The sequence below is a fragment of the Zootoca vivipara genome, chromosome 5 (assembly GCF_963506605.1).
Source record: "Zootoca vivipara chromosome 5, rZooViv1.1, whole genome shotgun sequence".
Lineage (NCBI taxonomy): Eukaryota > Metazoa > Chordata > Lepidosauria > Squamata > Lacertidae > Zootoca > Zootoca vivipara.
This window is the reverse complement of record NC_083280.1, coordinates 88,953,201-88,968,547: the sequence shown is the minus strand read 5'-3', so window position 1 is coordinate 88,968,547 and position 15,347 is coordinate 88,953,201. Positions and strand designations below refer to the sequence as shown.

The 15,347-nt window shown below is 46.0% G+C and overlaps 1 protein-coding gene across 2 annotated transcripts in view; it reads right to left on the bottom strand.

The window, feature by feature from the left end:
- Window positions 1–3,971: 3,971 nt before the first annotated feature.
- Window positions 3,972–15,347, bottom strand: part of ANTXRL (ANTXR like) — a 51,991-nt gene continuing 40,615 nt past the window's right edge. For both annotated transcript variants that reach the window (XM_060275125.1, XM_035138230.2), the window contains one exon: window positions 3,972–4,616. In XM_060275125.1, the coding sequence (XP_060131108.1) occupies window positions 4,389–4,616 (228 nt within the window). In that variant the 3' untranslated portion in view covers window positions 3,972–4,388. The remainder of the gene's footprint in view (window positions 4,617–15,347) is intronic.

Below are 15,347 nucleotides of genomic sequence, written 5' to 3'. Positions count from 1 at the left end.
TGTGAAAGGAAAGGAAATAATTCTTGGTTTGTTCAATATCAATTTTTGTGGCTGCAGGAACGACAGAGACTTGGAGAGGGATAGTTTGACTCAGCAATGAGAGAGAGAGGGAGAGAGGTTTTGGCAAGACCTCAGTCCAGGACTATTTTTAAGCTCAGTTGGTTCCAAGGTCACTTCCTCCACAATCTGTAATTGCTGGTTTTTTGTGTGTGTAAGAATTTGTGTGTGCATTGCAAACTCTGCATTGTTTTGTTCAAGACACGGAGCAAGAGAGAGAAGCAGCAGCTGAAGAAGCCTGGAAAAAGCATTAAGGAAATAAGCAAGCGAGGCAACTGTGAATTAAGGAACAGGGCAAGGTGGCCAGGACAGCCAACTCTCCCCCTTATTGATCTTACAAATCCCAACCCACCAAGTAAACAAACTCAGTAACAACCACAATAGGAACGTGGGTAGAAAGCCAGCACGGATGTCAGGGCCGTTCAGTGTGCTGTAGAATTATCTTCTTCTTAATTCACCAAGACAATCAGTAGCTAATTTAGCAGTTTTATTTCTATTTTAAAATCCACGAGAACTACATAAAAGTTTGGATTATGAAATTTTTTTTTTTGCTACATAGCTTTCATCACCACATACTTACCCTTGCAGATGTTGCTAACGAGGTGCGCACAATGCACAAATCTTACACAAGTGTAACATCGGAAGCACTTCATTACTTACAGAAAGTTGTATACAAGATGGACCAGTGGAGAGCATTCAATGACCTGCTCCGATACATACCCTACGTCAATTCTCAAGACGCTACACAGCCAAACGCCGTCCTTCTACTTTCTCAAAACCCCTCACCAGGCCACAACTGCAACATGTATGCCTTTCCAAAAAAAAGGCCACCTGTATAATACTCCCTCTTTTAATTTATTTTGTTATCGATGTATCTTTTACAGTTTTGTTGCACAATGGCACCCTCTTGGTGCCATTAATACTTTGCATAGATTTGCATGATTCAATTGGATGAAGCTCTTAAAAACGCAGGAAAAGTACCAATGTTCCCCCCCCTTCCGCCCAGCTCAAAGCTGGAGAGTCATTTGATAACTGCACATGCAGCATGATCGCACCTGAACTGATAACTGTGTGGCGCCTTCGACGCGCATTTGCCTGCTGTACTATTTAATAAGTTATTTTGACTGTCCAGCAGTAAAGTAGAAGGTGTACCATCTCTTCCACATCTATCTTTTTTTCTATGTACGGAAGCAGAGCAGTTTTATCAGTGAATAAAAAACAGTAACGATACTATATTGGAAAGGAGACGGCCAGCTGAATTTATCAGAAGACTGGCGCCAATCAACGAAGGATGCAATGCATAAGACAGCGGAAGTCCAACAGAAGTCAGTTTATATGCAAAATGACACCCCCCCCCCCTCGTACCCTACAAGAGTTGCTGCCTGGTAGTTGCTGCCTCGGGGGACACGGGTGGCGCTGTGGTCTAAACCGGAGAGCCTAGGGCTTGCCGATCGGAAGGTCGGCAGTTCGAATCCCCGCGACGGCATGAGCTCCCGTTGCTCGGTCCCAGCTCCTGCCCACCTAGCAGTTCGAAAGCACCTCAAAGTGCAAGTAGATAAATACCTTCTCCTGCGGGAAGGTAAACAGCGTTTCCGTGCGCTGCTCTGGTTCGCCAGAAGCGGCTTAGTCATGCTGGCCCCATGACCCGGAAGCTTTCTGCGGACAAACGCCGGCTCCCTCGGCCTACAGAGCGAGATGAGCGCCGCAACCCCAGAGTCGTCCGCGACTGGACCTAACGGTCAGGGGTCCTTTACCTTTAGTTGCTGCCTCATCAACTGTGAGGTGCAAAGAAATGGGGACTTGGGAAGCTTTCAGGATTTTCCTTGTTACCGAATCCCAAACGAGCAAATGTTTAAGGCACCGCCGCAATATGAAGTACTTTAGTTGGCTTAAAACTAGCAGGAGCTTCCCAGTGGCATTGAGAGCACCTGAGACAGTGGAAACGAAACGGCCCGAGAGCTGCAGGTGAGTTTTTTCCCTGCCGCTGTGCTCTGCTGTCTCCCTACTCCGCATCCAGCTTAGCAAACACACCTCAATGTGACAGTTACAGTTACTGTTTCCCAGCCAGCGGATGTCACTGTATAGATTTCTGACCAACGCAAGTGAAAGCAGTTCTGAGATCCATGTTTCATTGCTACCTCACCCTGGGCTGGGCTAAAACGAATTATAAAATGGCTAATCAACATGAAAACTTGGTAGGCACAAAGAGTTGCTATGGGTGAATCAGTTCTGTTATCTGCTCTTTTCCCCCAGTCTGAAATTCAGTTCTCTACATTTCCAAAACAGTTATTTTTTTAAAAATAGAATTCTTATAAAAACCCATCAATGGATTTATACAATTTTGTGGGCGATTTTGCTGGACATACACATTTTGCAAGCACTTTTCAGCAACATTTTGCATTTTTGTATGTTCTTTTCAATATCCATTCGTGTTGCACACCCGAATAGAGTTAGCTGAAGAACTGACATGAATTTCTCCTCTGCCCCTAATGAAGCAGCTATGCTGCATGGGAGTTTATTGATAATCACCAAAAGGAGTTTTGCTGCATCCTACAAGAAGGTGCTACAGCCTGCGGAAATACAACATAGAAATGAACCTTTCCAAATGAATTAATTCGGAAAATTGAGGTTATATCCCTTGGCCTCCGTTTTACCACTTGCAGATTAGCTTGCCCATCTAACATACAGAATGCCAGGAAAAAGACCAAGAGATGCCCGTCCTCAATTTCTTATATACCAATGTGAAATCCCTGTTTGCAAACCACCAGTGTATTCTTAAAGTGAAACGCACAAATGCTGCTCTCTACCAATGGAAACTCCAGGGAGATTAACAAGGGGCCAGCTTATATCAAAAGAAGCGGCTCTATTGTCAGCACTGCATATACTCCTGCAGAAATAACCAAAAACCAAACCTAAACCAAGGGCATTTAATTCCTAGAGCAAAAAAGCACAGCCTAGACCAGGCATAGGCAACTTGGGCTCTCCAGATGTTTTGGAACTACAACTCCCATGATCCCTGACCACTGGGCCCTGTTAGCTAGGGATCATGGGAGTTGTAGTTCCAAAACATCTGGAGAGCCAAGGTTGCCTGTGCCTGGCCTAGACCAACAACAGCTCCATTATCTCTGGAAAGTCCTGCTGCTGCCCTAGGCTTTGCCAGATTGCACAGAGCCATTGGCACAGAAGCTGCCAGCTCATCAAGGCATTCAGCTACGTTTCACTCAGCCATGTAACTTAATTTCAGTGGGTCTACTCTGAGTAAAATGCAGCTGGATACCACCCAAAGTCTCCAGCACATGTGAATGGTGTCTTTGACTCAAGGGGAGTCATTATACCATTGATGCCACCCGAGAACGATCAAGTAGTACAACTCGAAGGAGATGTAGTTGCTAAGATTATTTTAACCAGAAGTGAGGTTGCATCAGCCCTTTTCTCTGTTGACCAAGGGACGTCCCTAGAAAGAATGGAGAAACTGAGTAAGAAGTGTTTGGGGCCAAGGACTGAGGATCTTCCGAGAGCAGCGGAAACAAGGGGAAAGTCATCAAAGGGGAACTCTGAACTATGAGGCAGTCCTTTGGGATGTTATCCTTTGATTACTGCTGGGAAGTCACTATCCGGGTGATTTTAGCGATAGAACAAAGAACACAGAGGCAAAGAAAAGATTTAACATATATGGGAAAGTGCCTCTGTGCAATTGGTTGTGTGTTGATGAGGCACTGAAAACCTATTCCTCAAAAATAATCAATTCCCTGGTTTCGGACCTTCCCTGGCCATGGACTATGTATTTCCGAAAGGTTCTAGATAACTATTGCTGGCAGAAAGGTCCATTGTTTCGAAAGACAAGGGAGTACGTTTAGATTTTCTGGAATGCCAACTTCTCCACAAGTTCAAGCAGCTTGTGGCTCCAAAACTCATGGGGTGTTTTTTTTTTGGGGGGGGGTTTACAGAATTTAGCTTCCACTTAATCGGACCCTTCCTAGCATTACTATTATGGATGGCAAAATTATTTGCGGGGAAACCTAACCCCGTTCATCAGCGCAGGCTATTTCCATCTGGATAACGACTTATAAAACACAGCGAGGGTATGTGTGTGTGATGCATAATTGATGCATAATTATCACTCGTTGCCTGGATATTTTCTTTTGTCGTATGCCCAGCAGTTCCCAAGATTCAATCATGGAATGTTTATACGGCACATGTGGGCATAAATATACTCAACAGTACAAACGGACGCCTGGCATTTTGTTCTGTTTTTTTTGCTGACCAGCAACAAACTCTTGATTATAAACTAAGACTGGATATGCTCTGCTCCCATCTCGGTCCCCCACGCTTTAAGCCAGAAGCTGAGGTGGAGGGCGGGATGGAGGGGGCCCCGGTGGGGATCTTGAAGGGGGAGGCGCAGGAGGAAGTTGCCTGCAGGGAGGGGGCTGGATTGGCCCCGGAGAAGATGGGCTTCTTGGAGCGTTGTTGAGGGTGTGGTGTTCTCTTGGCTGCTGAGGTGCATTGTATGAGATGACCGTCCCATCTGATTTCACTCTGGTGAAATTTATGCATCGTCCCTGTAGAAGCAAACAAAGGGAAGGTTATTCTTTCCAAATACCGACATTCTTTCTGCTATTATTTTAGTAATACAGTGGTACCTTGGTTTTCAACCTTCATCGGTTCTGGGAGTCTGTTCCAAAACCAAAGCGTTCCAAAGGCAAGGCGTGTTTTCCAAAGGCAAGTACGTTTCCGAGCACAATTCAAAGTGTTGGTGCTGACCTTTAAAGCCCTAAATGGCCTCGGTCCAGCATACCTGAAGTAGCGTCTCCACCTCCATCATTCTGCCCGGACACTGAGGTCCAGCACCGAGGGCCTTCTGGCGGTTCCCTCGCTGTGAGAAGCCAAGTTGCAGGGAACTAGGCAGAGGGGAACTAGGCAGGGAACGCCCTCCCAACGGATGTCAAAAAGGAAAACAACTACCAGACTTTTAGAAGACATCTGAAGGCAGCCCTGTTCAGGGAGGCTTTTAATGTTTAATAGATTATTGTGTTTTATTCTTTTGTTGGAAGCCACCCAGAGTAGCTGGGGAGACCCGGCCAGATGGGTGGGGTATAAATAATAAATTATTATTATTATTATTATTATTATTATTATTATTATTATTCCCATAGAAAGTAATGCAAAATGCATTAATCCATTCCAGACCTTTAAAAACAACCCCTAAAACAGCAGTTTAACATGGATTTTACTATCTAAAGCAGGCACCCCCAAACTTCGGCCCTCCAGATGTTTTGGACTACAATTCCCATCTTCCCCAACCACTGGTCTTGTTTAGGTAGGGATCATGGGAGTTGCAGGCCAAAACACCTGGAGGGCCGCAGTTTGGGGGTGCCTGATCTAAAGAGACCATGGATCTATAAAATGAAAGCAATAATCAATATACTCCAGTCACACAATCAATCCATCAGTAGCTGAACTGGGTTTCACACAGTCACAAAAACAAAAAAGCCACAAAAAACACAAAAACACAAAATAAATAGCAAAAACAGGCAGACCTCAGCGCAACACTCAAAACGGAAGTGTGGCACTCAAATCGGAGCACATTCGGCTTCCGAAAAAGGTTCACAAACCAGAACACTTATTTCCAGGTTTGCAGTGTTTGGGTTCCAAGTTGTTTGAGTACCAAGGCATTTGAGAACCAAGGTACCACTGTAATCAATCAATCGGTTAATCATCAATACAGCACTACCAACACACAGTGCAAACTAATTGCCCCTTTCCTTGGGATATATGAATCCAGGGGGAGCCACATCTGCAACTAACAGCCTAATCAAAAGATTAGGCTCACGTCTCATAGACATGTTAAGTTGGCACCGCGAGGCCTTTATGGAAGATATGCCAATGCCAACATACAGGGCACGATCCACAACTCATCTGCCAAGTCCTGGCAAACCCTAAGTAACTATGAAGCCTGCATTTTACATAGTCCATTACTTCTGAATGGCTGAGCAGCTGGGGTGGCTTTCAGGCAGAAACATGCTGCTATGAACCTGTGGCTCTTGGCTGCTGGTAAGCTGTTGAAACTGCTCCCACAAGTCAAAGTAACCCCCAGAGGCTAGTGTGGTATTCGGGCTCCAGGTATGCCTGATGTTTTCTGGATCTGCACACTTGTGGTGCATGGTAATCTGCAATACACCAAGCAGCTGTTCCGTCTCAGCCGCCTGACCTCAAAACAGGAGCACTTATTATTACTTAAAAGTCTTAGCTCCAGAATGAAAGAATACTGCTTTACCTCTAGTATAAAGGTTAAGGTAAAGGGGCCCCTGACCATCAGGTCCAGTCATGTCCGACTCTGGGGTTGCGGCGCTCATCTCGCTCTATTGGCCGAGGGAGCCAGCGTTTGTCTGCAGACAGCTTCCGGGTCATGTGGCCAGCATGACAAAGCTGCTTCTGGCGAACCAGAGCAGCGCACGGAAACGCCGTTTACCTTCCCGCCGGAGCAGTCCCTATTTATCTACAGTACTTGCACTTTGATGTGCTTTTGAACTGCTAGGTGGGCAGGAGCTGGGACCGAGCAACAGGAGCTCACCCCGTTGCAGGGATTCGAACCGCCGACCTTCTGATCAGCAAGCCCTAGGCTCTGTGGTTTAACCCACAGCGCCACCTGTATAGGCACAGGCAAACTCGGCCCTCCAGATGTTTTGGGACTACAACTCCCATGATCCCTAGCTAACAGGACTAGTGGTCAGGGATGGTGGGAATTGTAGTCCCAAAACATATGGAGGGCCGAGTTTGCCTATGCCTGCTCTAGGAGAATAGATCGTACTGGGCAACAGCACATTGTAGGAGAGGGGTGTGTGAGAGGGACTCCATTTTTAAAGGCAGAGACAAAGACACATCAGTTGTGTTACAAATTACTCTCCGATTAACAAAATGCTTCTTAATCTTTGCTGATGCCCGGATTTTATTTTTTTTAAACAAGTTCTTGCTTGCTGTCATTTCAAAGCTGTCTGACGTTAGCTCTTGCCTTCTGCCTCCTTCGGTGCATCAAATATATTCATAGTCCATAATCAAAGGGAATCCTGTGGAATGATCACTTTGCATTACTTTCACTTCAATTAAACTGATGGGCAACGTCAAACTACTGCCAGTTCCTGCCACACCACTTGATTTGTCAGACAGATGGGTAATCTAAAGGCCAAGTGCTATGTTTGTCTTGGAAAATAAAGCTGGACTGGAACGTCTTGACACAAAACTGGCCCGGTCATCAACAGATCTAGTGTGACATTTCCTTGCAAAATATTACAGGAGTGAGCTTGAGTCTCGCCTGCTTTGTACTGTGGTGCTCAAAGGAGATGAGACTTCGAGAAATCAAGATGAATTTCAGCCTTGTATTACTACAAGAGTGAAAGATAGCAACAAATAATAATTCTTTTAATTTTGATGCCAGCCTGCATTCACCAGAACAGTAAGGAATTTTGGGGCCTGTACTTATGTGAGAGTAAGCCCAATGGAGCTTATTTCAGAATAGTCATGCATAGAAATGTGCTCCTAGTTGCACAATGTAAATGTAAGCCAGTGTTGTCATTCTTTTTACAAGAATGGCAAATCCCAGCAGGGATAAGTTAATTTTAAAGCCACCATATGAAAAACCCTTGAGACAGCTATGCTGCTTTATCCTGTACTGGTTCAGCATAATCCGTTCTCGACTTCCTCCTTCTGTAAAAGCAACCTGAGGAGTGCTCCAGGGCTGGCTTTGCTTAGCAAAGGGAAAATTTGGCCAACGTGGACTATTTAAAAGAGACTTGTGTAGTGTAACTGGCAGAGGCACTAAGCTTCAAAACGGGAAGTCCCCTCTTCAACAGACACTGCCCTCTGTATTTGACATGTCGCCAAAAGCCAAAATAAAAACCACAGCGAAGAGATGAAGCCTTCCACCTTCACAGGCACATCTTGCTAGGGATGCGCAACAGGGCCTTCTTAGTGATGGCTGCTCCCAGGTTTTGGAGCTCCCTTCCTAGAGACAGCTAGACTGGCTCCTTCCTTGTTGTCCTTCTACTGACAGGTGGATAGGTATTTTAACTCTTTGGGGAACTGATTGCTTTTAAGGGAAGGGCTAATAGTGTGCTGTTCTTTTAATTTTGGTTTACTGCCTGCATTTTAGTATAGTGGTACCTCGTGTTACGGACGGGACCCGTTCTGGAGGCCCGTCTGTAACGTGAAAAGGCCGCAACTCAAAGCGGTGCGTCTGCGCAGGCGCATGGCGTGATTTGGTGCTTCTGCACATGTGCGAAGTGCAAATTAGTGCTTCTGCGCGTGTGCGAGTGGTGAAACCCGGAAGTAACCCATTCCGGTACTTCTGGGTTGCTGCGGGACACAAGACGAAAACATGCAACATGAAGCGGACGTAACATGAGGTATGACTTTATAGGATGATGATTGATTACTATGTATTATACACATTTCTTATTCTTATTCTTATGAAAATTTGTTATACAAATTCCATAACTAATCATAATGTTAGTACCGTGTTTCTCTGAAAAGAAGCCATACCCCGAAAAGAAGCCATACCCCGAAAAGAAGCCATAGTGATAGGTAGTTTAAGCTTGTAGGTTAAACTGTACCATACTTAATAATTATAAAAATAAGACATCCCCTGAAAATAAGCCACCGTGGTTGTTTTTTTTGAGGAAAAATAAATATAAGACGGTGTCTTATTTTTGGAGAAACGCGGTAGTACATTGCCTTAATTCCATAGATACTTTAATTGCTTTTTAACAATAATGATAATTACAGTGGTACCTCGGTTTAAGTACACAATTGGTTCCGGAAGTCTATACTTAACCTGAAGCGAACTTTCCCATTGAAAGTAATGGAAAGTGGATTAATCCGTTCCAGATGGGTCCGTGGAGTACTTAAACTGAAAGTACTCAAACCGAAGCGTACTTAAACCGAGGTATGACTGTACATGCTTTTCTAAAGCTATGTGTGTTTTATCTGTATTTTTAAAAAAAATATCTGCGAGATGCCTGGTTCTGGAGAAGAGGCGAGATATGAATAAATAAAAACAAAACAAAACAAAAAACCAGCAGCTTTTCCAGTCAAAATGGAACTAGGGTAGCCACATGAGGCCCGTCACATAAAATAATATCTGAGAAAGACAGGGATTGTCTGTAAAGATTTGACGTCTCGATCTCAGGAATGTCACGTCACAGCGGTAACATTTAGAGCGGCTTACTGAATGGATGCCCGTCCCCGCATTTTTCAGTTTCTGTGCCCTGAACTGGGAGGCCTCGGTTTTTAGGAATACTTCACATAATTGTGGCCAGCTACCGCAGCAAGCCACACTGCACATCTCTGTAGGAACTTGCTGAGGAGTTAGCAGCCCCGGGCACTTGGCAAACGCATCTCATATCTGTCAACTGATGATACCAACACAATGAAGTAAGGGAGTTTATTCTTTCTGATGGGCAGGTCCTCGCTGGGCTGGCTCTGTCTGGCTTGCGGTGCCAGCAAAGCAGAAAGAGAAGGTGATGAGATTTATTGTTAAGATAGACGGACTTGGAATAAAGTTGATCACTGGCAATTCATGTTAACTAGATTGCCTGTATCGGAGGTTGTGCTTTAAGGAAATTGATGCTTGCTAAAAGCCGCCCTGTTTGGCCATGGGCTGGCTGTCATGGCCGATTAAAAAACCTCCCTTGCTTCCCGTGGTATTTTACTGATTATCATAGAGCGCAGAGCTGGAAATTAGGAAGCCACTGGCGCAGCTGGTCACTTAATGTATGCCTGGGTTAACTCACACCAGTGTGCAGCTTGCAGCCCACGTCTCAAGAAACAAAGCCTTGGGTTTAGAAATCAGTTTTTGCCTCAGTGTTAATCAAAAGGGAGATCAAAACAGCTGCAACTTAAGACTAGTGTGTTTTTCAGTTGTGCCTGCTTTCTCTACCCCAACTCTTCACAGCTGAAAAGGTAGAAAAAATTTCCTTGCAAAATAACAGTTTCTATAACTGGGCTTCTGCTGATTGGGAACTGCGGTTATGCAGTACGATTTATCAGAGGAAACAAAAAATGGGAATGCTTTTATAGATCTATAATTAACCAAATCTTTCCCCACATAATAATATGCACAATAAACTGACATATGCACTGAAAAAAGCAGTCAGTTCACATATTTAATAAAACATTTTAGAATGCTAATCCACATATCCCTGAAAATTAATTTGTGTTAAATTATTTTATAAGCTGGACCTCAGAGGGTCAGACGCTCCAATTACAGTCAAACCTCGGTTTGCAACCACCTCCATTTGCGACCGCTTCGGTTTCCGACCACTGCGGACCCGGAAGTATTTACATCCAGGTTCCATGGTGCTCGAATGCGCAGAAGCGATCTGCGCAGCGCGTGCGTGTGCAGAAGCGCTCTATTGGTGCTTCGTGCATGCGCAGAAGCGTACCTTGGGGAGCGACGAACTCGAAGAGCGACTGGCTCCCCAGAACCAATTGTGGTCGTAAACGGAGGTATGACTGTACCGGTATTCGGATCACAGAAACGGTGAGCCTCAGAACACGAGCAGCTCTAGAAAGATTAGCATCAAACTGGGTGATGGGGTTTTTGGTGGAAGTTTGTCCTCAACTCAGTACTGTCCATAATTTTTGTCGAAAACGCCATACACTTCAGGTAGTTTTCAAGTAACATTTCTGAAATCTATCGGTGCTGCAGCTGATTCAAGCGACTGAAAGATTTTGCTTGGACTGATTTAGAGAACTTGCTAGGAAGGGATAGGACTGGAAGGGAGCGTGCTGAAATGATCCTGGCTCTTCCTTGGCGGTTCTCAGGGGGTAGTGATGGAAGGAGAGCCTATGTTGTGCTACAAGGTTCAATTTTTGCCATCCATGCAATTTGAAACTGCTGGGTAAAATCATCAGTCATCTTCGATATGGTAGGCCAGTGGTTCTCAGACTTTTTTCTCTGGGCCACATGTTCAGAATAAAAATTTGCTCGCACCACACCAAATACAGGACACCGGAAAACACACAACTAGTATTGTCCTCCATATCACTTCATACTCTTGCTCTCGTTTTGAAAATATGTCTACATTCTGCAAATTAAAAAATAAATAAATTGCCACTGTACTGTACTGCACTACACTGAAATGTTTAAATGTTTCTTTGATTGTCCTTGAATCTTCCTGTCATCATCTCCTTCCAGACTGGGTGGGGTTTCATCCTTACATGAAAAAACAACAATGCCTTGCTTGAAGCAGCATAGAATACATTTGGAAACTTGAGGGGTATGGGACATAAGAAGCAGATTTTCAGCTCTCTTACAAGCCCAGGGTGCTGTTAGGCAAATCACTCAAAGCCAATTCATATACGACCAGCAAATGATCTGCTTTTGCATTGCAGGGGGTTGGGCTAGATGGGTCTAGGGGTCCCTTCTAACTCTACAGTTCCATGATTCCTCACCAATGAAACGCTCCCCTCCATTCTGGGTAAGGAACCAAACAATGCCTGGTCAGAGCATGGAACGCTCTAGATTCTTGAGCACCCAAATCACAGGTCCTATTAGACCGGCCTGCGCTGAAAACCGATTTGTTGACTGCAGTCATCTAGTTATTATACTTCTGGGCCAAGGAAACAAATTGCTTCATATCATTGAAATGCTCTACCCTTAGACTAGGACACCCAGAAATCACGGTCAGCAAACATCAGGAAACATTAAGACAGTGTCACTGATATTAAGCATATGCATCAAGCTGGGAGGCATGCAAGTCACTTGTCATGGCAACAAAAGTCTAGTCTAGGAAGCACTGAAAGAGAGCAATGAGGCTATGTGAAGCTCTCCCCAGTGAATTATCTATTATATCCAGAATGTTGTCATTTTCAAAAACAGCAGGAGACACTTGCGGGATCAGAAACCCTGCAGGAATAGCGCAGCGTTAACAGAGAAGCAAGCTGGTCACATGTGACTCGCAAACTCATGGAAAATTAAGATAAATTCACAGATTTATCTACAGATATTAGCCATGACTCTCAATCAGATGCTGGGGTCAAGCAGTGGGGAAGGGATATGGCCTTTATGCCCTGCTTCTCTCAGAGCTCAACTAAATGATGTGCCCTTTGCACAACTGGCGATTTTACCTGGATGGCTTTTAAAAATATAAAGCACATGCTAGTCCTTGAATGCTACAGTGCTATGTGAATACGGACCTTTAACTTGTTTGCCCCCCACTGTGGTCCCACCTACTCCTTCTATTTTCTTTTTAAAAGCCATCTTCAAATATGTAAAGGGCTGTCCCATGGAAGGTGGAGCAACGGCTTCAAGTTACAAGGAAGGGGATTCCGACTAAACTCCAGGAAGACCTTTCTGACGGTAACAGCTCTTTGACAATAGAACAAGTCTCCCTCAGAAGGTGGTGGACTCTCCTTCCTTGGGAGATTTTTAAACTGAGGTTGTTCAGTACAGCAATTTAATTCACTGAAATTGTAAATGCTTATATGCATTACCATGCGTTTAAATACGACTGGTTGGTTTCTGAATTTTAGAAGTTCTCATGTGACTGGCTTACATTGGTCACATGGGACATAACTAGCGAAGGAGAGGCTCCCATTTTGTGTGAAGCAAGAGGGCCGTGTTTTAGGATCCACTGTGAACACTCCTAAGTAGCATTGAGTGTGGGAGTGCTTCTTTGCATGAAAGAAAGAGAGCAAAGCTGCGGGAGAAGGCAAAAGCGGAAATTTCTCATAGGAGCTGAAAGGCATGGGCGAAACTGAAATGCTCTACCCTTAGACTAGGACACCCAGCCCCTCAAAGCCATCTGGCTGTTGTAATCCGGATGCCAGACTAGAGGGATCAATGGTCTCATCTATCAGGGTTCCACTTGTGTTCCTAACCAGGAACATAACCTGGCGATATGGCTAGCGAAGGGAGGAGCACATAACATTGGGCAGTATTCCCCCCGCAGCTCCAGCCATAGCTGCCAAGTTTTCCCTTTTCTCGCGAGGAAGCCTATTCAGCATAAGGGAAAATCCCTTAAAAAAAGGGATAACTTGGCAGCTATGGCTCCAGCCCTCCTCTGCTGTTAGTTCTTGAAGACCAGTTCACTTTGCCTAATTGTGGGACCAGCTCTGATTAATGGCTAGGCCACACTTAGCACTGTTTTTTTTAAATACAAAAGAAACCTCATTGAATATGATGGAGTAGACATGTATGGGATGGCGTTCGGCAACAGAGGGCATGCTTTTTTTGGAGACAAATGGCAGGCTTTTCCATCCAGGCTGGAGTAAACATGAACTTGGGAAAGGGAATGCTGACTCCTTTCAGCTGAGGTTTTTGGTCAACCAGGGCTTGGGGAATTTCCTGTGTGGGTATTTGCTGAAATGCCTCCTAGGGCAGATTCTTTTCGAAAACCAAATCAAAGGAGGATCTGAGAGGGACAAGGTCAGGGCTCCATAAGGCAAGCTTCTCCCCCCACCCCCACCCCACAGAGATTTAGTTTACATGGGAAGCCTGCCCCATCCTCATGCCAGAAGTCTTAATGTTGCCACGATCATAACCACTGTGGCATAACTGCAACTGCACACAGTACTTTAGGGAGAGGGGTGGGGTGGGAGGGCACAGCGCTGCCTTGCAATGCAGCATAACACAAATTTTGTATTATTCCTCTTCAACTAACCCATAACGTTCCATCTGCCTTTTTATGGGCAACAAAGTTGTGTGCTATTTCACCCCACCTCAGCAGCTAAATAGGACCCAGGTGGCGCTGTGGGTTAAACCACAGAGTCTAGGGCTTGCTGATCAGAAGGTCGGCGGTTCGAATCCCTGCAACGGGGTGAGCTCCCGTTGCTCGGTCCCAGCTCCTGCCCACCTAGCAGTTCGAAAGCACATCAAAGTGCAAGTAGATAAATAGGGACCGCTCCGGCGGGAAGGTAAACGGCGTTTCCGTGCGCTGCTCTGGTTCGCCAGAAGCGGCTTTGTCATGCTGGCCACATGACCCGGAAGCTGTCTGCGGACAAACGCCGGCTCCCTCGGCCTATAGAGCGAGATGAGCGCTGCAACCCCAGAGTCAGACACGACTGGACCTGATGGTCAGGGGCCCCTTTACCTTTTTTACCAGCAGCTAAATATCATGATGTTCAGAATGTATCCTGGCTGCTTCTTTCTCCCCACTGCAGAATAGAGCAGGACACTATACTTCGTTGATGCAAGCAATCCAGGTGCCCCCCATCTTATATTTGTGCACCTGGTTCTCCCTGCTTAAGTGCACAACCTGACATTTGACCCAATTGAAATTCATTTTGTTAGTTTGGCCTCAGTTTTCCAATCTTGAATCCCGATTCTGTCTTCTGCAGTTATTACCGTGTTTCTCCTAAAATAAGACATGCCTATAAAATAAGCCATGGCACGATTTCCATGCGTTGAAAAAATATAAGACATACCCCGAAAATAAGCCATAGTGCTACCGTATGTGAGCTCTACTTGGTGAAGAGGACAAAAGTGGCATTTGCGGTGGAGAAGAGAGGAAGGCACGAAGAAGAAAAGAGGAGCGATTAAAGACGCCTCATGAATGACCTCCGTGCGTGTCTCTTTCTCTCCCCCCGTGCGCATCTTTCTTTCTCCCCCTGTGCGCGTCTCTTTTTCTCCCCCTGTGCGCGTCCCTTTCTCTCCCCCTGTGCGCGTCCCTTTCTCTCCCCCTGTGCGCGTCCCTTTCTCTCCCCCTGTGCGAGTCTCTTTCTCTCCCCCTGTGCGCGTCCCTTTCTCTCCCCCTGTGCGAGTCTCTTTCTCTCCCCCTGTGCGCGTCTCTTTTTCTCCCCCTGTGCGAGTCTCTTTCTCTCCCCCTGTGCGCGTCCCTTTCTCTCCCCCTGTGCGCGTCTCTTTCTCTCCCCCTGTGCGCGTCTCTTTTTCTCCCCCTGTGCGAGTCTCTTTCTCTCCCCCTGTGCGCGTCCCTTTCTCTCCCCCTGTGCGCGTCCCTTTCTCTCCCCCTGTGCGAGTCCCTTTCTCTCCCCCTGTGCGCGTCCCTTTCTCTCCCCCTGTGCGAGTCCCTTTCTCTCCCCCTGTGCGCGTCCCTTTCTCTCCCCCTGTGCGAGTCTCTTTCTCTCCCCCTGTGCGCGTCTCTTTTTCTCCCCCTGTGCGAGTCTCTTTCTCTCCCCCTGTGCGCGTCCCTTTCTCTCCCCCTGTGCGCGTCTCTTTCTCTCCCCCTGTGCGCGTCTCTTTTTCTCCCCCTGTGCGAGTCTCTTTCTCTCCCCCTGTGCGCGTCCCTTTCTCTCCCCCTGTGCGCGTCCCTTTCTCTCCCCCTGTGCGAGTCCCT